At 37.2% G+C, this 26,457-nt stretch overlaps 1 protein-coding gene across 2 annotated transcripts in view; it reads right to left on the bottom strand.

Annotated features, from left to right (window-relative positions):
* Positions 1–26,457, bottom strand: part of NKAIN3 (sodium/potassium transporting ATPase interacting 3) — a 125,093-nt gene that overhangs the window by 32,175 nt on the left and 66,461 nt on the right. For both annotated transcript variants that reach the window (XM_070749174.1, XM_070749175.1), the window contains exon 4: positions 5,527–5,724. In XM_070749174.1, the coding sequence (XP_070605275.1) occupies positions 5,527–5,724 (198 nt within the window). The remainder of the gene's footprint in view (positions 1–5,526; positions 5,725–26,457) is intronic.

The following is a 26,457-nucleotide window of genomic DNA, read 5'->3' as shown; positions in this document are numbered from 1 at the left end:
TTGATTGTGAGGCAATCTCACAATCTTGATTGTTAGGCAATCTAGACCACAATTATATGCCATCTATACATAATTTTTATGTATACATTTACATTTACTCATGATAACTGATGATATTTATGATTGAGCTCTGATTCTCAGATCTATGACTAATGTTCTTAGAGTGGGATGGCATATAAATCCGGTAAGTAAGTAAATGAAATAATGAGCCATCCGGCAACAATATCTGCAATACTATCAAACATCCAGATCTGCCTATCCCAGATACTGTACTTGGAAAGAACTTGATAGTCCTCCTGAATCCGAACGCCAAACCTGAACTTCCGGGTTCGGTGTTCGGGAGGCCGCCGAAAAGCCCCCTGGCTGTTTCAAAAGGTGACAGCCGGGTGGCGGGGCTTCTCGGAGGCCACCCAAACCCGAACTTTTGCCGAACTTCTGGGTTTGGCATTGGGAGAACACTGAGAAGCGCCCGGCTGTTTCAAAAGGTGACAGCCGGGTGGCGGTGGGTTTTTTGCATTTTTTTTTCCTTGCACACATTAATTCATTTTACATTGTTTCCTATGGGAAACAATGTTTCGTCTTACAAACTTTTTGCCTTAGGAACCTCCCCCAGGAACCAATTAGGTTCGTAAGACGAGGTATTACTGTAGTGTATATTATTAATATTTTATGTTCACTGTCAGTTTTGATATTGAATAATTTCTTATATATGATTGCAATATATCATATCAATTCCATTTGTAATTAGTAACTAAAGGATGTTTTTCAACCTTTTTTCTTCAGAGAAACCCTTTGGTGTTGTCAGATTTCTGGCAGAACCATGGTTGAAAAACACTGCATTACATCCTGAAGCTGAAATAGAATTCTTTTATTGGCCAAGTGTGATTGGACACACAAGGAATTTGTCTTTGGTGCATATGCTCTCAGTGTCTTCTTTCCCTTCCATTATTCTACTTGTCCTCCATTGTTGGCTCCCCCGCTCTGTTTCAAATCTTAGTACATTTGTGCATGACACAATGCAGCATATTTGATTACATTCTACTATATAGGATCCTAATAACCTGGCCTCATAAAAATGGAAAGTCCTTTTTGTTTTCAAGTCCGAAGAGAGGCGGCATACAAATCGAATAAATCTAATCTAATCTAATCAAATTATGACAACAGAGTCTTATCTTCTGCATCACTGCCCAACAGGTCCATTTATTTTGCACATCTCATTTTTGCTCAACCTGAATAAGCCAACTCAAATAAAACTGAAATTACTTCTGCAGTTAGCAAAAGCGCAAATGCCAGCTGATCTAAAAATAATTTAGTATGTGTTTATGCATAAATATAAGGCATTTGCCATGTATTTTATAAATAATACACTTTGGGGATGGTTTCAAGAATTAAAGGTCAGCAGCATTATTATTATTTTTGAGTTTAGTGTGCATAATTATGTTAGAGTATAAACCTCTCCAGGTAGATGTAGCTATGAACAAAAAAGGCCAAGTTAAATGACTTGCCTTGTTCTTTACACTATGAAACTAGGAGACTCCCAGTTGCTGCTATAATAGACATCTCTAAGAAAGCTGCTTAGTAGAGCAAACCCCCCACCAAATTCAACCTTTATATTATTTAGGTGGCATTAAACAATGTGTTATACAGTATAGAATTTTTCTACTATCTAATGTCAAGTGAACACAATCGAATTACTATCTAATTTTTCTACTATCTAATGTCAAGTGAACACAATCCTTTACTGCTGGCTGTATATGTAAACCTGTACTTTCATACCTGCAAAAAAAATTATAACTCACAGAGTATATGCCAGTCAGTACTTAAATTTTACAATATTATACTTTTAAGAGTAACAATCTATTTTTCAATGAAGTCCATTTTTATAAATAAATTGTGAATATAAAACATCATCAGAGCAACCTTTTGAAAACCTGGTGGATGATTGTATTATTTGTTTTGGGGGGGGTTTGCTAAAGGGCTTTGCCTATATTCTCTACTTAAGACATATGGTATGATAGTCACTTTAACTTCAAGAGACCAAAGAAATATTAAAAGTAAGTGTTTTTAAAGAATGGCCTAAATATGTATTTGGAATATGGAACTCTGTATTTCCTATCCTATCCTATCCTATCCTATCTCATCATCTCTTAATCTTGGACATAATCTAAGAGTTGTCTGAGACATTAATTAAACTATTTTCTTAACTTTGATTCTTGCTATATTTACTGTAACAAAATTATTTGAGGGTAAAGTATACCCTCAAATAATTTCTTAAATATAGGAGACTTAACATGCAACTCTACCTTTTTCTTGAAACTATGAATTTGGAAAAGCACTATAGGTCTCCTGAGCATAGAAGAAATACAGTATTTCATTTTATAATAATTGACATGTTCCTCATTTTAATAGCTGCTCCATTGAAGATTGCTAATTAAATGGCTGGTACTTAAATTATTTTTTCCTTTGATAAAGTAGTATTTAAAATCACAAAAATGTAATGGTTCATCATCAAATTAAATAATCAGTAGCTGACAGATATGTTGAAAACAGTAAGGGTTATATCATCAATTAAATCACGGACACTGTGAAGAGGTTAACAATGATATGGTAGCTAAGGAGGAATGGATCCATGGGGAGATCTTCATATTAAAATTCCAAACAGCGATGAACCCTATACAGTAATGGAATAAATTAGTACCTGGGAATATAGAGGAGTGCAATCTGTTAAATCACCACGCCGGAGGCAGATTCAACTCGAACAAGTTTATTTGTACACAGGGTAGCAATGAACAGTTCTCTTTAATAACCAAATCCCAACAAGGGCAACGGCTAATCCGTTGCCCTATTTATACTTTTTCTTTTACGCGGGAATGTTCTGGCAATCGTTTACTTTTGGCGGCATTCTTAATCTAGCCGCATCTAAGCCAATCAGCGATTTTTACCATATTTCTTTTTAACAGACATAACACAATCAATTATACTATGATACTGGAGAAATATTTTGTTATTTTAAAAAATAATGCAGATGTGTTATTTCAGATATTTTTCTGAATATCTTTAGGAGCCAATGAAATAATGATTGTTTTCCCCTTAAAATTAAGCTTGGAATTTTTTTAAAAGATGCTGTTTTAAAAATAAATAAGGATGAATTTTCCATTTTAATAATATATTATAAGTTCAAAAACTTGTCTTAGACACTACATTCCATATTTCCCTGGGAGTTAGTAATCTTTCGTTTAATAATCTAAATTCTGAACCCTCTTCCTCAAATAGGAATGTCCCTTCCATCCCAGCAAAAATGTAGAGAAGAGATGAATTTATGCTTAATGATTTCCAGCTGTGTAGATTTAAAAATAGGTGAGGGCATTGACCTCTGTGCTAATGAATTGATTTGCAAATCAACACAACACTTTATTTTAATTTGCATGATAAAGTAACATGGATTGTCATATTGCACAAACTACATGTTCCAAATGACTCCTTTAATAATGTTTTCTTAATTACTACACTACTTATAATAGTATTTTCCACTTTCTTGCAAATTAGAGGAATTCATAAACAAATAAACATTATATCAAATCTGTATAAATAAGGAAGGATCAGAGAATCATGTGAAAACACAAATATTAATCTGTCTAAATTTAGATTTAACGTTTAAATCACACACCTTGATTTAAATCACACATAGTATGAGCGTGTTTAAAATAATATTCTCTACATTGCTATAAATCTTATTTAATGCAGTCAAAATCTGCTACCAGGGGAAGATACCAAATATTTAGATTGTGAGACAAATCATGATTTCTTGCTATAGAACAGCTATGAGAGTTGTTGCTTTTATATACTGTCACAACCAATGTTCCCTCTAATTTTTTTTGGGGGGGGGGGCGGAAAAGTATAGTGTCTGAGTGGCAGTCCCTTCGGGACTGGGCGGCACAGAAATATTAAACAAACAAACAAACAAACAAACAAACAAACAAAAAACCCACCCTGTTTTGCCTCAGAGAATTTCAAAATAAAATACTGTACTGTGTGTCTATAACAGTGAGCTCATAATAGGGCAACTCTATCAATATCAAAATGCCACTTAAATAGTTGAGCTAGTTTCAAACTAGATTTTGATTTTCTTTCTCTCTTCCTTACTCCCATTCTTTTTCTTTCTCTTTTCCTTCCTCTCTTTTTTCTATCTGTTTCTCTCTCTTCCTCTCTTCCTCTCTCTCTCCTTCCCTCTCACTCTTTCCCTCTCAGCTTCTGGGCAGGTTTGAAAAACTCTGAGTTGATGATGATTTTTAAGTGAGCGATTGCTCACTGCTCAGCTAGGAGGGAACTATGGTCACAACTACAACTTTGTTGAATTTCCATAGACATTCCATAGAAAATTTATCTGCAGGTGGTATTAGGCATTAGTCTTGTATTCCTGAAACAGCTCAGCATAGTCAATATGTAGTTGAGGCAAAGGATAATTTAAGTAGAATGCATTGTGCAGGTTATTCTATAGATGCATGAAACATTGCCTTTTTATATCACTGGACAGCCAGATATGTATGTTCAATATGCAAATTCTTTAATGGTTCTACTGATGGAATTATATTAAAATTTGGTGTCTAGGGAAAAGAAAGTTTCCTAACAAGTTTCATATATTTTCTTAACATATGAAACAAAAACTAAAAAACGTCTACATTAATAAGCCTCTTCTATGAGCATATTTGGCATTGAGAAAGAATCTAAATAATAGAGCTATTTTTTAAAAATCTATATACCAGGAGCGGCCAATTAATTTTCCTAAAGGCCACATTAGAAATTCTGACTGTTTTGGAGGGCTGAACCAATACAGCTGTGAAGGTGTGCAGACAGACAGACATGCGCACAAGTAAATAAAGTTACCTTCAAAATAAAAACAACACAATTGTATTGTGTGCATGATGTACACTTATTTACATATGATATGTAATTTCCAATTGACCCATGCAGGCTGGACAGGAACAGTCAAAGGGCAAGATATGTCTTGGAGGCTATAAAATGGCCAGGTGATGATGTATACTGCTCAAAAAAACAAAGGGAACACTCAAATAGCACATCCTCGATCTGGATGAATGAAATATTCTCATTGAATACTTCGTTCTGTACAAAGCTGAATGTGCACAATAGCATGTGGAATTGATTGTCAATCAGTGTTGCTTCCTAAGTGGACAGTTTGATTTCACAGAAGTTTGATTTACTTGGAATTATATTGTTTTGTTTAAGTGTTCCCTTTATTTTTTTTTGAGCAGTGTATATTATTCATACGTAGTGTGTGTGTGTGGGGGGGAAAGAACTTGGAAAAATATTTCTGAATTTTGATCAAAAAGCACAAAAATTTAAAACACAGTTCATATCAAATTATATATGCAAAACACATATAATTCTTGTCTTTTTTAATGTGGCTGAATAGGTAAAAGTGGCACACTCCCCCCAAAAAGCAGCAGTGGGAGTATAGAGGAAAAGATGTCAAAATAAAAATGTCCATAAAAGTAAATATGGACTTACGGAGAGTAGAATTTGGATGGCACTATGAATGACCTCTAGGTACTGAAAGTCAATTATGCAACCTGTCACAGAGACATAGGAAATATCATCTACGATGCCGGGAGCTGAAGGGCGCACCACTCTTCGTATGCATCCCGGCCCATGTTCTCGCCACCAAGATCGATGCATTGAGATGTTAAAGGTCATGAGATCTGTTTCCTAGTAAACAAAACAAAATAAGGCAATTTTAAAATATAATTTTAATAATTTAATATGAAAAAATATACAGTGGTACCTCGAGATACGAGTTTAATTCGTTCCGGACCTGGGCTCTTAAGTCGAGCAGCTCTTATCTCGAACGACTTTTCCCCATAGGAATTAATGTAAATAATTTTAATTGGTTCCAGCCCTCAAAAAACTCACAAAGTTAGTCTAAATTATGCAGAAAGACATGTTTTTTAATGAAGAAATGTACATGTACATATAAATGAATAATGAAGTTTCTTTCACTTAACTTGTAAACTTTCTTAAACTTTTAAATTTACATATGTTCAACTTCTCTGCCACCCAATCCTGTAGGACAGAGGTCCCCAACCCTTTTTGCACCAGGGACCGGCTTTAAGCGATCAAGAGAGGAATGGGTGAATGAATGGACGGAGGGTGGGAAGGAAGGAAGGAAAGAGGGAAGGGACAGGAACAGAGGAAGGAAGCAAGGAAACTTATGAAAGGGGAGAGTAAGAGATGAATGAGTGAAGGGAGGGAGGGAGGGAAGAAGGTGGGAAGGAGAAAGAAAAGAAGAAATAGAGGAAGGGAAGGTAAAAGAGAAAGAAAAAGAGAAAGAAAGAAAGAAAGAAAGAAAGAAAGAAAGAAAGGGGGAAGGGACAGGAACAGAGGAAGGAAGCAAGGAAACTTATGAAAGGGGAGAGTAAGAGAGGAATGAGTGAAAGGAGGGAGGGAAGAAGGTGGGAAGGAGAAAGAAAAGAAGAAATAGAGGAAGGGAAGGTAAAAGAGAGAAAGAAAAAGAGCAAGAAAGAAAGCTGCAAGCACCCCCCCGAGCCCCCCAGGCCGGCTGCAACCTTTTAAAACACGCGCGCCGCTTCGCAGCTGTCTCCTGAAGCCGAACGCAGAAGTTAGCGTTTGGCTTCAGGAGACAGCTCCTTGGCGCTTGTATCTCGAATTTGGGCTTGTAAGTAGAACAAAAATATCTCTCCCCTCCCAGCTCTTATCTCGAGTTGCTCTTAAGTAGAGCAGCTCTTATGTCGGGGTTCCACTGTATTCCAAAGGAAATAAATACTGCCACAGTACAGTTTAAAACAATGGAGATGAAAATTGCCTGTAAAAAGTATCTGATCAATCCCTTTTTTTGGAAATGTCACATGTTCTTATAACTAGGCAGGTACAGTGGTACCTCGACATAAGAGTCTAATTCGTTCCAGACCCAAGCTCGTATGTCGATCAACTCGCATCTCGAACAAATGCCTTTAGACTTTCTTTTTCACACCGAGATAACTGGAAGCATGGAATTCTTGTGCCACCTAGTGGAAGCTCGGCTCGTATCCCAAATTTGAGCTTGGGTGTCGAACAGAAATTTTGCTCGCGTCTCGGCTCGTAACTTGGAATACTCACATGTGGAGCAGCTCGTATCTAGAGATACTACTGTATTTCAATATTTCCAAACATGGCAATAAAGTATTAACTGAATAATAAAATGAGCACAGACAAAATATTTCATCTCTTTCTGGAAACACAGTGAGTTCTGCCAACATTTAGCAAATTTGATAATATACAGAATATCCAAGATAATTCTGAAAGGAAACATACAATGTTCTTCTCCCATGAATTACTGAAAGCATCTAAAGAATTCCAATTATTCCTTACTACCTCAACACTTTTGTCTGCAAATCAAGGAAGGTTAGCATTAGGGCAAAATTACAAATAGATTATTTCATATTTTCAAATTCTAATGTGCAGCTCATTTTGTCCAGGATTAATGTCAGTGTAGAGATAGCATATTAAACCATAATAAAAGCAGGAAATCAATGAGACAGGGACAAAATATGTCCAGTGGGTTAAAAGAACCTGAAATATTACATACTGGTATATGTCCTGTCCTGAAAAGCAGCAGCCAATAATTATCCCCCAAAATGTAAACTCAAACACACACAGGTTTTTAAAACAAAGTTATTTTTATGAGACGTCTATTGCTTCACAAATGCTGCATTAAACAAAGTTTCTGCCTTTGCCAAAATCTAGGCATGAGGCCGAATTGATAAGAGAATGACCCCCACACTCTTACTTCTCAGCCGACAGTCACTCACAAGAATTTAACCCTATAATTAATCCAAGTTTGTCAGACAGAATACCCTTCACAGGCTGTTTCTCTTCTGAAGTCTCGAACATTGACTGCTTGCAAAGAGCACTCTCAAAACCTCTCCCCTTAAATACTCTTGGGGAGTGTTGACTATGCACAGGTGTGCTTACTTCTTTTTCCTGATCTTCCTCAACTGGTCCTGTCTGTACCTCATTCTTCTGACCCAGGTCCCTTATTTCCTCATCCTCAGACCCTGGCAAAGCCCCAGTTGGGGGCTGCAAATCCCCACCTGAAGGCTGCACATCCCAGCTGGGAGATCTATAGCCTCTGTAGGCTCCTCACCTCTGGCTTGTTCTCGGCCTCCCCATTGCAGCCACACAGGCCAGACGTGCCCAGAGGGCCCCGGATCATCAAGCTCAAAGTCTGTGGCCAGAGAGCCTGGCTGCGAGCCAACCACAACAGTATAATGCTATGGTCCAGTCTTACAATACCTGTAAATTGGACCTGGTTTCCTTTGATTTTAGGTACTCCATAAGGAGGAGGAAAAAGCTCTTTTTGTTCAAATTGCTGGTACCCAGCCTTTGACTCTTTCTTCATAAATTTCCTCCTTGCACTGCCGGCTGATTTAGCTATTTGTGTGTCCATGTTCTTTCTCTGCATCCGCCACAACACTATACACCATCCTCTAGATTATTATTTTTCTTTGCTACTTATTGTGGATATTAAGTTTTGCATGTTCATTATTTTTTGCTTTCTATTTTTCTTCCCTCACCTTTATGAGCTGGCTATTTGAATTGCTTTTACATGTTGCAATATTCAATATTTCATAGATGTTATACAAAGGATAGAATATGAAGATCCGCTGGAATAAAGCCCAATGAGTCTTCCAAAAGCAATGTTGAGATCAGATGGCCTCATTAGAATGATAGATTGAGTCATTAGACACTCATCATTTAACAATGCATGGTTATGCCATTAACACTACCTTGTCCTCCCACCTTATAAGAGTATCATTTGCTTAGTTTTTCTTGTAAAAGCCCATGAAATAGGCTCTGTGGTTCCTACTGACTGCAATATAATTTTAGTTACTTATATAAAAGTATAGTCATAATGTAGTGACCACTAAATAAATTGATAGGATTGAAAATATTCTGACATTTTTGTTTCTTTATTAACACTCAGTAACGATTAGGATTCACCATCCTAATCTGGAATAGACGTTTTGTAAAAAACATATCCATAGTCCATATACTCATTCCATATACATGATGTATCATATATAAATTGTATTATGGATTCTAAGTTTGACCATGTAGTCAGTTTTAGATGCACCTGAAAATAAATTGGAGATGCTCTTCAAGGACCAAGAAATTATTCAAACATTTCTATTATCTTTCAAGTGCTTTCCTGAACTGAAAACCACATGGGTTTTATTTATTCTGAACTTCACTATCTCCACGTGAAATATATAATGTGGCTTACTGTTAGTTGTTTTTTTCCTAGGGATTCTATAATTTTGTTTTTTCATGTTGAAAGCCACCCACAATTACATTTTTGTGAGTTGGGCATTATATAAACCAATAAATAAATACATATTTTCTGTACCATAAGGCAGAACACAAACTAGTGCAGACATTTGATCAATACAGAAAATTTCTATGGGAAATGGTTTCTATTCTCATAGTCTATAAGTGTTTCAATATAAGTACATTATATTTAAGCACAGTGACAGAAGAAGAGAACATTGAAATAGCCACACATATGATAGCAATAGCATAACTGTTTCATAACTGCAATAGCATAACCACTTTGTAGTGCTTTTCAGCCCTCTCTAAGTAGTTTACACAGTCAGCATATTGTTCCCAACAATCTGGGTCCTCATTTTACTGACCCCACAAGGTGGAAGGCTGAATCAACCTTGAGCTGTTCAGAATCAAACTCCTGGAGTGAGCAGTGAGTTAGGCTGTAGTATTCCATTCTAACTCCTGCACCGCTACAGTTCTTGAATAGATAAAATCTATTTCACACAACATAAAATATCTCTACATTTACACAGCAAATAAATGGACAGCAAAGAAATCTATCAGTTGACACATCAGGAGAAATATTCTATTATTTGACATTTATTTATCAAATGGAAAATAAAGATTGTTTGTCAGAGATTCTACAAAGGAGAATGAGAATTTATCTGTTATCATTTTCTTCAAATCAGAAAGATTTGCAGCATAAAATAATTATTCCAGTTAAAAAGTGAAAATTAAGGATTATATTATTTTTAAAACATCTTGTGACATATAAAAGGTTAACCTTCATTAAAGTGGACACTTAACTCTAGAATAAAAAGATTTTGAATTTATTTTTAAACATTCAGGAGAAACTCAGATCGTTCAATTACCTTTTTACCAATTACATCAGATAAATATCCATGATTCCAAAAGGCTAATTAACACAGAAATTTGAAATATAAAATGTTAGTAGATAACTATTCTTATTTATGAAGGTTTTTAAAGTAATGGAGATCTGCACTTTTTAAAAGTGATAAACACTTTTTGCACTTTGCACTTTTAAATGTGAATGTTGGGTAATGAAGTTATCCAGATTTGTAGGCAAATAGTCTTAGGACCAGACAAAGGTGATGAGAATATGGAAATAAAATATCATTTTTATTAAATCGATTATTTGGAAACAACTTAGAACTTATTCTTAGGAATGACATAGGTAGACTTACAAAATAATCTATTCCCAACCCACTCCCTCAGGTCTTCTGAGGTAAATTGCGCGTATCTATGATAACAGGATAACAATAATAGAAGTAGAAGAGACCTTGGAATCCTCTAGTCCAGTGTTTCCCAACCTTGACAACTTGAAGATATCTGGACTATAACTGCATTGACTTTTTTAATAGATACAGCATACTGCTGCCTGATACTTAAGTGGCTGTCCAGTAGGAAACCTAGATCCCTTCCATAGTTGCTGCACTTGAAATACTATTTTACATATAAATATAATAAGTATAATAAGATAGATAGACAGACAGACAGACAGACATTTGGTTTTTCTTGTCTAAATACAAGATCTTACTTTTCTCACCAATCAAATGCATTTTATTAGGTAGGTCAAGAGCTTTCTGAATCTTGGGCCTAACTTCTAAGGCATTGGCTATTTCCCCCAGTTTGGAACTGACTCCAAATTTGATGAGTTCTCCTTCTATTTCCTCCTCCAAATAACTTATGAAAATGATGAAAAGTACTGGCTTAAGACAGACCTTGGGCTACTGCACTGTATGCTTCCTTCATGTACAGTACTTGTGATATTTAATCTTTTTGCTTAGGAACCAATAATTAACCATTAGGTTAATTTAATAGTGAAGAAGAATGACAGATGAAGAATGTAAACATTTATATATTGAAGAAAATCTTCAAAATAAAATAGAAAATGCAAATAAATAATGATACCGGAGATCAAGTGCAATGACTGATTGATGATTCTGTAGTTCAAAAAACTATAAACCATGACATTAACTTTCCTCATGAAGCAGTCAGTAGCTTGGGGGCATCTCTATTTTTGGAATGGCCTTTTAGCCACTTTGCATTCATCTCATAGAAAAGATTCTGAGGATCTATAATTCATATAGTAGCTTGAATTATAATGATGTAAGGTCTGACCCTATCCCTTATTTTTGCATAAAATTATTCCAGGATGTTTTAAATATATAAATTCAGTCTAAATCTATAGGGATACAGCATCAATACCTCTGCTGAAAACTGCTTGTACAGTACAGCTAAGAAAAAGAACTTTCTAAAGTAAACTTATTACTACATTATTATCTAACTGGACTACAACACAGATTTGCATTTTCACCATGACAGTGGATGCTAGCTGGTATCTAGCGAGTCTTTGGAGAGGGGCGGCATACAAATCGAATCGAATCGAATCGAATCAAATCAAATCAAATCAAATCAAATCAAAAAATAAATCTGTAGATAGATTTGGGTAACAGTGAGCTAACAGTTCTTTCTGCGCCAACCCAGGAAGCTCAAACTGCCCAAGGAGCTGCTGATACAGTTCTACAGAGGAATCATTGAGTGTGTCATCTGCACCTCTATAACTGTCTGGTTTGGTGCTGCATCCCAACAAGACCAACAGAGACTTCAGAGGACAATCAGAACTGCAGAAAAAACATTTGCTGCCAACCTGCCTTCCACTGAGGACCTGTATACTGTACGAGTCAAAAAGAGGGCTGTGTAAATATTTACTAACCCGACATATCCTGGACACAAATTGGTTCAACCCCTACCCTCAAAATGTCACTGCATACCAAGATAGCTAGACACAAGAACAGTTTTTCCCCGCCATCACTCTACTAAACAAATAATTCCCTCAACACTGTCAACTTTTTACTAGGTCTGCACTTCTATTTCTACTAGTTTTTTCTCATCATTTCTATCATCCTTTTCCTCCCACTTAGGACTGTATGACTGACTATATGACTGTAACTTGTTTCTTGTATCCTAAGATTTTTATTAATATTGATTGTTTCTTCATTGCTTATTTGACCCCTATGACAATCATTGTTGCGCCACATGATTCTTGACAAATGTATCTTTTTCTTTCATGTACACTGATAACATATGCACCAAGACAAATTCGTTGTGTGTCTAATCACATAATGGCCAATAAAGAGTTCTATCCTATTCTAACCAATATTTCAGAGGACTTCAAACTTGGCAACTTTAAAACTTCAGTTTGCAATGGGCCTTAGAATATAACTCCAAGTAAATCAAACTTCTGTGAAATCAAACTGTCCACTTAGAAAGCAATACTGATTGACAATCAATTTTACTTTGTTGGGCCTTAGAATTATGGCCTTAGAATTATGAAATCAGGGCCTTAGAATTATGAAATTAGAAGAGGAGTTAGAGGAGTTAGGGCCTTAGAATTATGAAATTAGAAGAGGAGTTGATCCCACATTCTTGCAGAAAATTTAGGATCAGTTTGGAGATAATAAAATAACATTAAAGTTTCATATTATTGCTAACAATTTTTTTGTATCGTGGTTTAGATGCTGCTCAGGTTTACATGATCAAAATCTCGCTTTCATTGGGTTAGAAAAACACCAAAAGTAAAATTGCTATATTAAATTAGAAATCATAAACACAGTATGATCACAGCTTTTTTTGCATGAAGCCAGGTGCTGTTTTATTAAAAAGTATATATTTAAGGTATAGAAATGTGGCCTCAATTTCAGGTTTTTATTTCACTGTCTTTTTGTGAATTCTGTTTCTATAAAGTTTATTATCTAAACTGAATTTTTAATTATAATGTTGATATTGAGAAAATTAGGAGTAAAAATAAATTATCTACTATATATGGAAATAGTATTGGTTTATCTATCTGTACATTATAGTCAAATTATTCAATATCTAAAATGTCATCATGTACAATGCCATACATTTAAAATGCTGTCATGATATTTCAAGAACCATTTATCACATTTGTATTATTTTATCTACAAATATTTATATCAACCTGCTTAATGAAATATTCTGAAGAACTCAATACTTTCATAAACTTATGCTATTTCAGTTGATCCTACTAAAGAACTATACAACAATTGATTTTGGATCTTTAATCTGGACTATTACATTAATTTTAAAAGCTTTAAATATTGACTAATATTTCAGCCAATAACTTATGCTATTGTTTACTAGCCACCTTTTAAAGAATAATTGTAATATTACAATATTTGCATACTATATTTATACTGGTAGAGGTATCTGACTTACTTGTTCCAGTAAAATTGAACAGAATTTGCTGCAGTTTGTTAAGTAAAAAATATCTTTCCAAGACAGTATGATGTATATAATACTCCTGATATAACTATTAAAAAATAATTCAAAATAATAAATAATAATTCAAAACATGAATTTGAGAAGGCAATGCTGGTTTTTCAGCTTTATTTCTTTGTTAACTATTCTCCTGACTTCTGCAAAGTTCTTAAAATCAGTTTTTCCTGTATTGAAACTTTGATATAGAAACATGGCAAAGGGATCAAAGCAGGGGTTAAATTCAGCAGGTTTGGACACTTTCTACTGAAGCGGTGGTGGCGATTATGCACAGTTTGGAGAACCAGAAAATTGCACCACTGATGGGCCCCTCCCTGCTCCTCCCCTCCCACTCACGTATTCTCTCCTGTTTCTTGGGCCCATACACATAGAGCAAACATGAGAAGCTGAGAAGAAGCCAGGTTCAACACTAGAAAACTTGGCTGAATTTTTATATTAGTTATGTGGGTTTGGCTTGGCCACACCTACCAAACCATGCCCAAGAACCAGTAGGGGAAATATACTGCTCAAAAAAATAAAGGGAATACTTAAACAACAAAATATAACTCCAAGTAAATCAAACTTCTGTGAAATCAAACTGTCCACTTAGGAAGCAATACTGATTGACAATCAATTTTATTTTGTTGTCAGCACATTCAAATTTGTACAGAACAGAGTATTCACTGAAAATATTTCATTCATTCAGATCTAGGATGTGTTATTTGAGTGTTCCCTTTATTTATTTTTCAGCAGTGTCACTCCTGGAACAAAGGAATGCGTTGTCATTTTTGGAGGATTGGATATGACACTAAACATTGTTTAATTACTTTCATATGTTTGTTACAATGAAAGGGAATTCATGCAAAATATGTATGTATGTTTTACTCAACAGTTTATCTGTGGAAAATAAGTATTTTTGTTAAACTGAACCAGTTTTGTAACTAAGCTTAAGATATCTTTTTTTTTTACATTATAAGAAATAAGAAAGAAAATTGTCAAACTAAGCCACAATAATGTTATAAACCTTATAGCTGAGACATATTTCTTGTGTAAAATTGAACTCAAGTGGCTGAAAGTAAATTAAATAAAACAATATAGCTCCATACTATAACATTTGGCTTCGGACTAACAATTTATGCTTCAAAAAATTATATCCAAAAATTAGTTGAAGATATAACATGCGTGAACAGTTCCATTTGAATTATTGATGCAGACTGAGGAGTCTGCCATAAACAGTGCAGTTTGGGTATCACAAGGAGCAGTAAATTATTAGTTATTTTATGTCTTGTTGGTAAAGGACACCATGGGAATTTTCTACTTTAGATGTTCAAATAACAGATAGACCTTGAGCACTCTGTACCTTAATGTTTGGAAAAAAACTGAACAAATAATGTCTAATGCTTTCAAGACAACTCCTTGCAGGAAATAAACTTTGGAAAAAAGTAAGTGAGAGGTAGACATGAAAACCAATGCCTTTTTCAGTTCTGAATGGTTCTGCTAGAAGGGAAATTATATTTAAGACTAAGGTTTTTAATTATTTAGAATTTAAAGTAAAACAGAACCTCTTGCTCTCTTGCATGTGGGTTCATTCCTGCAAATTAGCAGAAGGAATAAAGGTCCCTATAAGCCCGTGAGCAGGAGAGAAGCCCACAGAGAGCCAGATCTGCATGTGCAGAAGAAAGCAATATGGAAACACCCCCACCCCCCCTACAATCACATTTAAAAAAAAAAGTGGCAGCACCCATGGCATTGACCAAATCGGGTGACATCGGCAGCAGGTCGCTACCGTTTTGGGTGAACCGGTCCAAACCGGGATGAACCCACCTCTGGGTAGCAATACGCCTTTTGTGTGGCACAAAACCTTTGAGTTGAGACAAATACACTATTGTGTTTATAATGGGAGTAGGAATGAGTGGGAAGTAGCTTTATTTCTTTTCTCTTTTAAAAGAAAACATAAATTAACAGATGTTTCTACTGTATAATTAAAAAAACTCCTACAGAATTTTTTATGTAGATAAGAATGCATCACTATAAACACGCAGCTATAAAAAAGGAAGAATATGCTTGTAAAGTAAAACAGCTGAAACAGTGCACCAATCTTGATAAGTACAAGTATCCCTGGCTACATGCTTGTGCTTTTGTTGAAGGATTCTCTATCAGGATGAAGGATTCACACAATGTGTCTGAGTTGGCAGTGACAGTGAGCTTACCAGTACTTACCGTTAGTATTTCACCAGGAGGCACAATAGAGATACAAAACAGCAGAATAGACCTGTATTACATCCAGACATCAAGGGGATTTTCTGTGGACAAAAACCATTGGCCCAGTCTATTTCTATCGTTAGAAAACTAGCAGAAAACTCACTGTTATTTCCAACTCAGATTCATCTTTGTGAATTGTTTATCCTTGCCACTAACAGTTGAATTAAAACAGCTGATTAGAAAAAAATTCAATGACTATTTTGAAATCAAGTACATAAATCTTAAAGTTGTTAAGATCAGCTTAATGAATGCCACTGAAGTAGAGGGATAAATAAGAAGCACTTATCTGTTATAATACATAAATATTACCAGAATAAAGACAAAATAATATACATTTCAATAATCTTGGTTTAAGGAATAATTTCTCCACTGCTTAAGCCATGTTGGTGATTATGCTGAACACTGATGAAATGGGGTAACACCAGCTTTGTACACCAAAAAGTTCAGCACTTGAAGTAATTTCATTAAGGAAAAAATTACAGAACACACTAAAACAATGCATTTGAAAACATTCAAGCCCGATTATTCCTGTATTTTCAAAATAATAGGATACCTTAAAATGATGTCTTAAAAGATTATGTTAATTTATTTTTTTAATTGTTTAAAAAAATATTCCTAGTTTGCTCCCTGGAATTTTGTTAAATAATTCAGGCTTCAAAATGGGTTTTTTAAAAAGATGTGATACTGTTTTATCATGCAAATAGGATTACAGAATAGGAAGAGGAATTAAACTACTGATTAACCTTCTTTCTCACCCCTCACCCTCCCAAAAAGAAAGAAAGGAAAAGTAAAATATATCAAAGTTGCTCTGAAAAACCCATTTCCCTCCAGGGAAATTAAATTGCAAATATATTCTCTTTCTCTTTCTTTTTAGCAGGTGCTGTGGGAAGTAAAAAAAAAAAAAGGTATTCAAATGCAGATTTTTTTTAAAAAAAAACACCTTATTGAGAACTATTGGATGGTCTTAGAATCAGTTCAAAGGCTCACTTAAGATACTGCAAAGAAACAAAGGAATAGCTCATTTAATATGAACTTCTGCTACAGGAACAAAATGAGGATGATTAATTTAATGAATGTAATACTGTAGGTACACCCTGAACGTTATAAGAGAACCAACAAAGTCTTTATTTTGCAACATCTGGATGTGGATGATTAAAAAAACACTTTCTAAACACAAATGTTTAACTAACAGCTAATCTAAGTGTAAACTGTCAACAAATGTGTTGTTTTAAAAAGAACACCTTGCCTGTTTTTTTATTGAGAGCCTTCATCCTCAAATCAATAATGTAATGGAGCATAATAACATTCAGTGTCCAGATTTATTGAGCAGCATATAAAAACATGTTGTCTCCATCTTCCTGATCATCAGTGCAAGAAGTCTTGTATTCATATGATCCATAATTTGTACAGTACCTGTATTATACATTATGCATAATGTACTGTTCTGAATCTTAAGAAGTAAAGATGTATAACATAAGATCTCATTTGTCATTATTACAGACCAGGATGCCCAATTTGTTATTTCCGAGTAACAATCTAAACTCTTAAAAATAAACACAGGGAGTTCTAGGTCTTTTAAATGGTCTTATTTTGTCCAGGAGCTCATGTTAGGTGACCTATTGCTGTATCTTAGCCTAGGTGACCATCTATCTCAAAGATTTGAGCTTCAGGGTACCACTAATTGCTCAGCTTCTTTGTTTCTGAAGAAGACTGTGCTGCACTCCAGAGACAAATCTGCAAATCCCCAAATCCTCTAGCTCAGAGGTCCCCAACCTTTTTTGCACCAGGGACCGGCTTTAAGCTAGACCAATTTTCCACGGCCCGGGGGGCGGGGCTTTGGTCATATGGGGGTGGGGTTATGGAGGGGTGGAGCTTAGTGACACAGCCCTCCACACTTCTCCACAGGGCGGGGAGAATCAGGAGGCTCCTTTGGCGGCTGGGGGCTGCCTGGCTTTGTGATTTTGGCTGGGGGGGGGGAGTTAGGAAGGTCCTACTTCTCCACCCTCCAGCCAAAAATTCAAAGCCTATCTGCTGGATACGGGCGATGAGTGGGACAGAGAGGCGCGGAAGCCTCTTGCATCAGCTGCTACAGCCACCGGCTTCCGCGCCGCTCGTCCCACCCATCGCCCGTATCCAGCAGAAGCTGCTGCCTGAGTGCTCTTGGCCGGCGGGATTCAAAGTGCTGGGGTGGGGGGTGTCCCGACAGCCCCCCCCACCCCAGTGCTTCGCCTCCTGCTGGGACACCCCCCACCCCAGCACTTTGAATCCCACCGGCCAAGAGCACTCAGGCAGCAGCTTCTGCTGGATACGGGCAATGGGTGGGACGAGCGGCGCGGAAGCCTCTTGCAGCAGCTGCCACAGCCACCGGCTTCGGCGCCGCTCGTCCCGCTAATTGTCCATGTCTGGCAGAAGCTGCTGCCCGAGTGCTCTTGGCCGGCGGGATTCAAAGTGCTGGGGTGGGGGGTGTCCCAGCGGGAGGCGAAGCACTGGGGTGGGGGGGGCCCTGTCAGGACACCCCCCACCCCAGCACTTTGAATCCCGCCAGCCAAGAGCACTCGGGCAGCAGCTTCTGCCAGACACGGGGAATGAGCGGGATGAGTGGCGCCGAAGCCGGTGGCTGTGGCAGCTGCTGCAAGAGGCTTCCGCGCCGCTCTGTCCCACTCACCGCCCGTATCCAGCAGATAGGCTTTGAGTTTTTGGCTGGGGGGGGGCTTAGGCAGGTCCTACTTCTCCCCCCCAGCCAAAAACTCAAAGCCTATCTGCTGGATACGGGCGATGAGTGGGACAGAGCGGCGCGGAAGCCTCTTGCAGCAGCTGCCACAGCCATCGGCTTCGGCGCCGCTCGTCCCGCTCATCGCCCGTATCCAGCAGATAGGCTTTGAGTTTTTGGCTGGGGGGGGAGAAGTAGGACCTTCCTAACTCCCCCCCAGCCAAAATCACAAAGCCAGGCAGCCCCCAGCTGCCAAAGGAGCCTCCTGATTCTCCCCGCCCTGCCCGACGCCCCACCCTGTCCTGCATAATGTCCTCTGCCGGGAGGGCAGCGGCGCCGCGGACCGGCTGGAAAACCCCAACGGCCCGGTCCCGGTCCGCGGACCGGCGGTTGGGGACCTCTGCTCTAGCTAATAATGCAGAAAACCAACTGAAAGGAAAAAAAATATAGGGACAATTCCTAAGAGGTCTGCAAAGGATGTGCATAAGTGCACCATTTTGCCTACCTTTCCTGTCCTACTGTCCTATTGCCTAATTTACCTGTACCTACTTTGCTAATGTTTATGTTTCAACGAATAACTACTACCTTGTACATGCTTGACAAATAAATAAAATAAAAGCTGGGGCAGAACAAAACAAAACAAAAAACAAACTAACATCCAATGCCTTACATATTATATATACCGGTAGGTATTCATATTTTATTTTGGCCCAGAAGTTATGAGAATAGCAAAGAGGGACTAACAGTGCGGTACCCCTTACAGCAGTGATGGCGAACCTCCTTTGCCTCGGGTGCCAAAAGAGTGTGCTATATAAGATGTTACTGTGTGATCTCCAAATAAAATATATAGAAACAAAGAAGACTGACGGCAGAAAAAGACCTCATGGTCCATCTAGTCTGCCTTTATACTATTTTTTGTATTTTATCTTAGGATGGATCTATGTTTATCCCAGGCATGTTTAAATTCAGTTACTGTGGATTTACCAACCACGTCTGCTGGAAGTTTGTTCCAAGGATCTACTACTCTTTCAGTAAAATAATATTTTTTCATGTTGCTTTTGATCTTTCCCCCAACTAACTTCAGATTGTGTCCCCTTGTTCTTGTGTTCACTTTCCTATTAAAAACACTTCCCCCCTGAACCTTATTTAACCCTTTAACATATTTAAATGTTTCGATCATGTCCCCCCTTTTCTTCTGTCCTCCAGACTATACAGATTGAGTTCATTAAGTCTTTCCTGATACGTTTTATGTAAGTTTATAAGGATATTTACATATTTATTCTTTTATTTTATTAAAGCTAATATTGTCTATTTTGATACTGAATGAGTTAGTCATGTAAATATATATTCTTTACATTAATGTGACTAGAGCAAGGCTAAGTATAAAGCCAAACAGCCCCAGTAATACTTTGTTCCTTAGTATGCTTAAGGTTTGTGCAGCTGCCTGGCTACTTCGGGGGGGGGGGGGGGGGAGATTTGTGTCATGGGTACATAAATCAAACATACGTAAAATAAACTTTTTAAAATGTTCAGGGAAAATTTAATTGAATGGTGGTAGACCTAGGTGACAAAACTAGATTTTAGGAGAAGGCAGCATTGTATATAAATATAGAACTGATAGGGAAAATTTAAGATTCTGATTAGGTAGAGCAAATTGTGAGAAGTTTTTTTTCTCAGTCTACCACTTAATAGAATTAAAATTAGCCACTTAGGGACATTTTGTAGAGGGTGTAGGAGGAAGTAGAGAAGAGAGAGAGAGAGGAGAGAGGAGAGACAGTAGAATGAAGAGAAGAGAAGAAAGAAGGAAGGGACAGTAATAGAAAAGGGGAGAGAAGGTGTAAGAAAGTAGGTAACAGAGGTGGAATGGCCACCTGAGATAGAAAGAGGGGAGTGGGAAAACTAAATACGGGGACAGACTGAATAATACAAATTAAAATATAAGAAATGATATATCTATATGGATTGATATTGAAGGTATATGTGATGTCTTGTATGTTTTCAAGGTGTATGTTTTAAAAAGGTTTTCTTTTTCCTTCACTGTGGTGACTCCTCGGTTTGGCTGAAGCTGAGTTGATTCAGCCGGGTCAAAGCACCCCCTTTTGCCTTTCCATGCCCAGATGCTCCGGGAGGCACCTTGCACCGGGTGTGTGGGAGGCAGCATGAGGGAGTCACCACAGCGGAGTGGTTTATTCCCTGTCCAAGTGCCCAGAGAAAGGAAAATGCCCAGAGTGAAGGGAGCATTTCTTTTCTCTGGGTGCTGGCAGAGGTTTATTCCCTCTCCAAGTGCCCAGAGAAAGGAAAATGCTTTGTTCGCTTTGGACTGCCAAAGCCTCCTTAAGCGCCACCAAAAGGCTCTTCTGGCAGCCCAGAAATGCCCAAGATGGCCAGGATTAAAGGGAGAATGGCAAGAAACTGGCCGGGCCTTCATGCTGCTATCAAATTCCCTTGGAAAATTTTCCAGGCTTGGGTTCTTAAGTAGAAAATGGTTCTTAAGAGGAGGCAAAAAAATCTTTTGAACACCCGGTTCATATCTAGAAAAGTTCTTAAGTAGAGGCGTTCTTAAGTAGAGGTATCACTGTATCTCTTTTTCTAGCTTTGATGATTTATCCTTCAGCACAACTTTAGGAGAAGGAGGAAGAGAAAGAGGAGAAGAAAGAAGGAAGAGATGGAGGAGAAGGAAGGAGGGGAGGAGAAGGAGGAGGAAGAGGAAGAAGGAGGAGGAAGAAGAAGAAGAAGAAGAAGAAGAAGAAGAAGAAGAAGAAGAAGAAGAAGAAGAAGAAGAAGGAAGAATTTGCAGCAAGTAAAGACCTGCTAAGACCTGAAGTGCCTTTAAGAAAAGAAGATTAAATACTTTCAGAAGTACGAGGGTTATCTGGAAAGTAAGGTTACAAGTCGCATAGCTCTTGCAGGGAATGTTCGCGGAGGAAGTTGGTATTACTATCATGTAGCAGGAAGCCAGTGGAAAAGAACGTGCAGTGCTAATGGTCAGTAGATCATCGACTGGCATTGTGGTGAAGGTTAGAGATGAGCATCCTCATTCCATGTCCGTCCAAGTGCAAAGTGCGTACTGTAATATGCTACCTCAATGCTAAGGACATGAATGCTGCTGCGATGGGTGCCCAAGATTTGTGTGCCATGGGTACCCAAGATTTTTCTCGCCAATTGTTGAGTTTTTAATTTTTTGGCTAAAGGAAAGTATGGTGCCACTGCATTGATTGACGTTTGATCTCTGGAGTGTGGTGATAAGCCCAAGTTTAATCTCCTGTCACTTTATAGTCAAGAAAAGCCTCGACTTCAATCTCAAAATGGTCAATAAATTCTTGGGCGGCACTGACTGTCGATTTTGTATGCTTTAGTAAGCCTCTTCGGCAGTCATTGTAGCAGCGTTCATGCTCTTTGTATTAAATATTATTTTATATGTTATGAGCAACTCTGAGTCTTCGGAGAAGGGCAGCATATAACTTCAAAAATAAATAAATAAACAAACAAACAAACAAACAATTAAATAAATAAATAAATAACTTCATAGCGTATTACAGCAGGCAAAATTGTGAAAGAAACGGAATGAGGACACTCATCAATTCAAAGTGTTGGTTATGACCTATAAAGCTCTTCATGGCATCGGACCAGAATATCTCTGGGACCGTCTTCTGCCGCACGAATCCCAGCGACCAGTTAGGTCCCACAGAGTTGGCCTTCTCTGGGTCCCGTTGACTAAACAATGTCCTTTGGCGGGACCCAGGGAAGAGCCTTCTCTGTGGTGGCCTCGACCCTCTGGAACCAACTCCCCCCAGATATCAGAGTTGCCCCCACCCTCCTTGCCTTTCGTAAGCTCCTTAAAACCCACCTCTGTCGTCAGGCATGGGGGAATTGAGATATTCCTTTTCCCCTAGGCTTATAAAATTTATGCATGGTATGTCTGTATGTATGATTGGTTTCTTTAATTGGGGTTTTTTACATTACTTTTAATATTAGATTTGTTCATATTGTCTTTTTACTGTTGTTAGCTGCCCCGAGTCTATGGAGAGGGGCGGCATACAAATCAAATCAAATCAAATAAAAAAAAATAAAAAAATAAAATCTCTAACCTTCACCACAATGACCTACTGACCACTGGCCCAGCTCGTTCTTTTCCACTGGCTTCCTGCTACATGATAGTAATACCAACTTCTCCTGGAACATTCCTCGCAAGAGCTACATGCTTGTAACCTTACTTTATGGATAACTCTCATAGTACTTGAAAGTATTATAGATGCTTTGCATCACAGCCATTTTCTTAATTCCAAAACCCGGATATCAACATATTATTTTTTAAAGTAGCAATCATGATAATCAATATCATTGAGTAAATTTTAAATCTGATGAAACATGCAGAAATGTCAAGATCTCAAGACATTCTATTACTAAATAATTAACAAAAGTCTTTGATAGTGGGAAGGAAAAAAAGAGAAGGTAGTACCCCAGGGGGCTTTGGAGGAAACTCTGTTATTTCAATTTCACCAGTGATTATTGTGTTCAGAAAAGAGAAGATTCCCTGGGTAGGATTTAGGTCCCAAACTTTAGGATATTAAATAGAAGTGTGTGGGGAGATCACAGGTGAAATGTGCAAAAGGCATTCTAACCACACTGTGTGTGCTCTTTCTGATGATACTAAGAAAGTTCCTTTATTCTGAGCTTATTTCTCAATCAGCCCAACAACTGTTTTGTGTCAAGTAAAGCATTCGTCTCTCACACGTTAAATACAGGATGCTGTGTAGTAACATATCTATAGAATATAAAAGAGCAGGTTCCATTCTCCTAACCTATTCTTAGTTCAGTTTTTCTAATTGTTTTCATTTTCATTTTGATATAAATCTGCATGAATAAGTGGGCCACAAATCCCACTCATACTTAGACTTACTGAGAGACTCATGATGAAAAGAATAATAACTGACATACTTAGAACTCTTTTTGTTCTATTCTATAAGGTTAATGGTCTCTTTTTCCTCTCTTTACTATATCCTATAAACCCAGTTAATACACGTTTGACAAACTCAATGATATTTCTTATCTATTACATGGGAACAATGTTTCCACTGTATTAACATGGAAGGGCAGAGAAGACAGTTCCATTGATCAGTTTTGACATTTAACACAAGAGCCTCTTATAAATGGTTTCTCAGATGATATGGTTGTTCCTATAACTTTAATGTAATACTGTGGTACAGATCATTGGAGCTTTTAAAATTTACTTTATGGTCTCTATGAGGGTCAGGTTCCTGGTTACTTTCTCAACTATTTCTTTCGTGATATAAAGTTAACTAAGGTGAAATTGCACAATGAGCTGATAATGAAAAAATGTCTGGATGATTTTCCTATCATTTTTTAAAATAAATTAGGTTGTGAATTGCTATTTCCATTTTAGTTACTTATTTTTGACCTGAAAAACATTAAAGAACTCATCAAGGGTCTTGAGTTTTCGGAGAGGGATGGCATACAAATATAATAAATTTAAAAAAAAACAATTTAAACCAATGTTTCTCAACCTTAGCAAATTTAAGATAAGTGGACTTCAACTTCCAGATTCCTCAATCAGCTGGAATCTATACATCTTAAAATTGCCAAAGTTGACAAATGCATATTTAAACTAATGTGGAAAAATTAAATTCACTATTATTAAATCTACTCTTAGTACTATAGAAAAACAGAAAGCTGGTTCCAGCTTTGAAAAGAGGAAGTTGCTGTCACCAAGTCAGAATAGTGGAGTCTTCTTCATAATAGCAATAGCATGTATTCTTATATTATACCACTTCACAATGCTTTACAGCCCTCCCTAAGAGTTTACAAAGTCAGCATATATTGCCCCCAACAATCTGGGTCCTCATTTCACCCACCTTGGAAGGATGGATGACTGAGTCAACCTTGAGCCTGGTGAGATTCGATCTGCCAAACTGCTGGCAGCTGGTGATCAGCAGAAGTAGCCTGCAGTACTGCACTCTAACGTCTGCGCCAACAAGACTGCCTATTTGCATTGATAACTTCTTTCCAATGCACCAAAAAAGATCATTCTCACTTCCCCTTCATCTCCTTCCCATTGCCATGCTATACACTGTAACATTTTTCTTGATCAAGAGATGTGGAGCTCTCAAATATTTACACAATTGAATGACTTTCAATAAAAATATTGCCCTTGTGTAAATATTAAATATTGCCTTATTCAGAATTAGTGTTATTATGGATTGAACAACTGTTTTGCATGACCAGCATAAATGACATTTATTACGCAGGAGGAAGATTTTATGCTACATAAAATTGGCCACATTGCTATGGCAATGATATGTAAGATGATTACTTATCTGATTATTTTCCATTTTTGGATCTTCTGTTTTTAAAATCTTCTTTCATTATATTACCTTGCATGATACTATAATGTAAGCTCTCTAAAGTCAAGGTTTGGAAATTCTAGCACATACATACATATATACATATATACATACATACATACATATATACATACATACATACATACATACATACATACATACATACCTTTCTAATTAATGAATTTAGTTAACTAAATTCTCAATTTATTTTCCCAAATATTTTTCAAGCTAAAAATTATTTGAGGCCCAATTAACACGAACCTTTCAAAGCTCTTATTTTTTGTCTACTGAACACCTGCTTTTATTTTGTGCCTAAGGATGAAAAAAAAATAGTAGAACAATTGAATGTTATGTTTTTAAAATAAGAAATCAATGGTACTTTCTTCTAGCAGTTTTAAGTGCTTCTTGAACTACTCTGGTGCCTATTAGAACCTCCCACATTCCCCTAAGAGGAAATTCCAGGACGTACACTTTAAAACATGAACATTAAGTGCTTCATTCCTACCTGCATTCTGTAATATTTCACCTGGGGTAGAAACCTGGAAATTTGAAAAGGTTACTTCTATTTGTTGAATTGTCTAAGTCAGTGTTTCCCAACCTTGGCAACTTGAAGATATCTGGACTTCAACTCCCAGAATTCCCCAGACAGCATTTGCTGGCTGGGGAATTCTGGGAGTTGAAGTCCAGATATCTTCAAGTTGCCAAGGTTGGGAAACACTGGTCTAAGTAATATTATTATACACGTAGAAATTTTGGGATTCAGTCATACTGAAGTGCTGATATTATATTGCCCTGGAATACCCATCTCCTTCTCCATACCGTACATTCGGGGGTGGGGTTCTCATTTACCTTGCTGCCTGTTCGTTTCCTCCTACGCCATATGGCTGCACATGCATTGCACATGCGCAGTATCAAAAAGCAAGCTTTTTTTTTTTAAAAAAAGGCTGAAGATGGTGGTGCATGCGCAGTGCTGAAAACTTTCACCCAAACTTTTTTGAGTGATTTCCCCCCCTGGTTTTTGCTTCTGCATATGCGCAGAACTTCCAAGTGCCTTCAAAAGTATAAGAAATATCTTTGGGCTTACCCATAATATATTCAACACCAAACTTCTAATAGTGTATTCATTTTCTTCTTTCCCAATCTTGAATGAAGCTTTTGAGACATGCAATCTGACAGCATGCAATCAAAATACAAGTTCTATTCAATAAGAAAGAATTAAAAGGAGAATTCCTTATCAAAAACAATTTTTTGCCAATTTCAACATTTGGATGCCAAATTTACTAGAAATAAAAAATATGAAAAACACAATGTTCCAACTGTCAAAAGAGTTGACATTTTATATTTCATTTTGCAGTTAAAACAAATTCATTGTTAACCTTCAGTCTTGAAAGACTGTGGTATCGTGCTCTGGAAAGAGTTCCTAGAATAGCATCTAGTGTGGCTGAAAGGGTCAATACGAGAGTGGCAGTCCCTTCCACGCTG

The sequence above is a fragment of the Erythrolamprus reginae genome, chromosome 3 (genome assembly GCF_031021105.1).
Source record: "Erythrolamprus reginae isolate rEryReg1 chromosome 3, rEryReg1.hap1, whole genome shotgun sequence".
Taxonomy (NCBI): Eukaryota; Metazoa; Chordata; class Lepidosauria; order Squamata; family Dipsadidae; genus Erythrolamprus; species Erythrolamprus reginae.
Note: the sequence above shows the minus strand (reverse complement) of the source record. Positions and strands in the feature narration are given on the sequence as shown.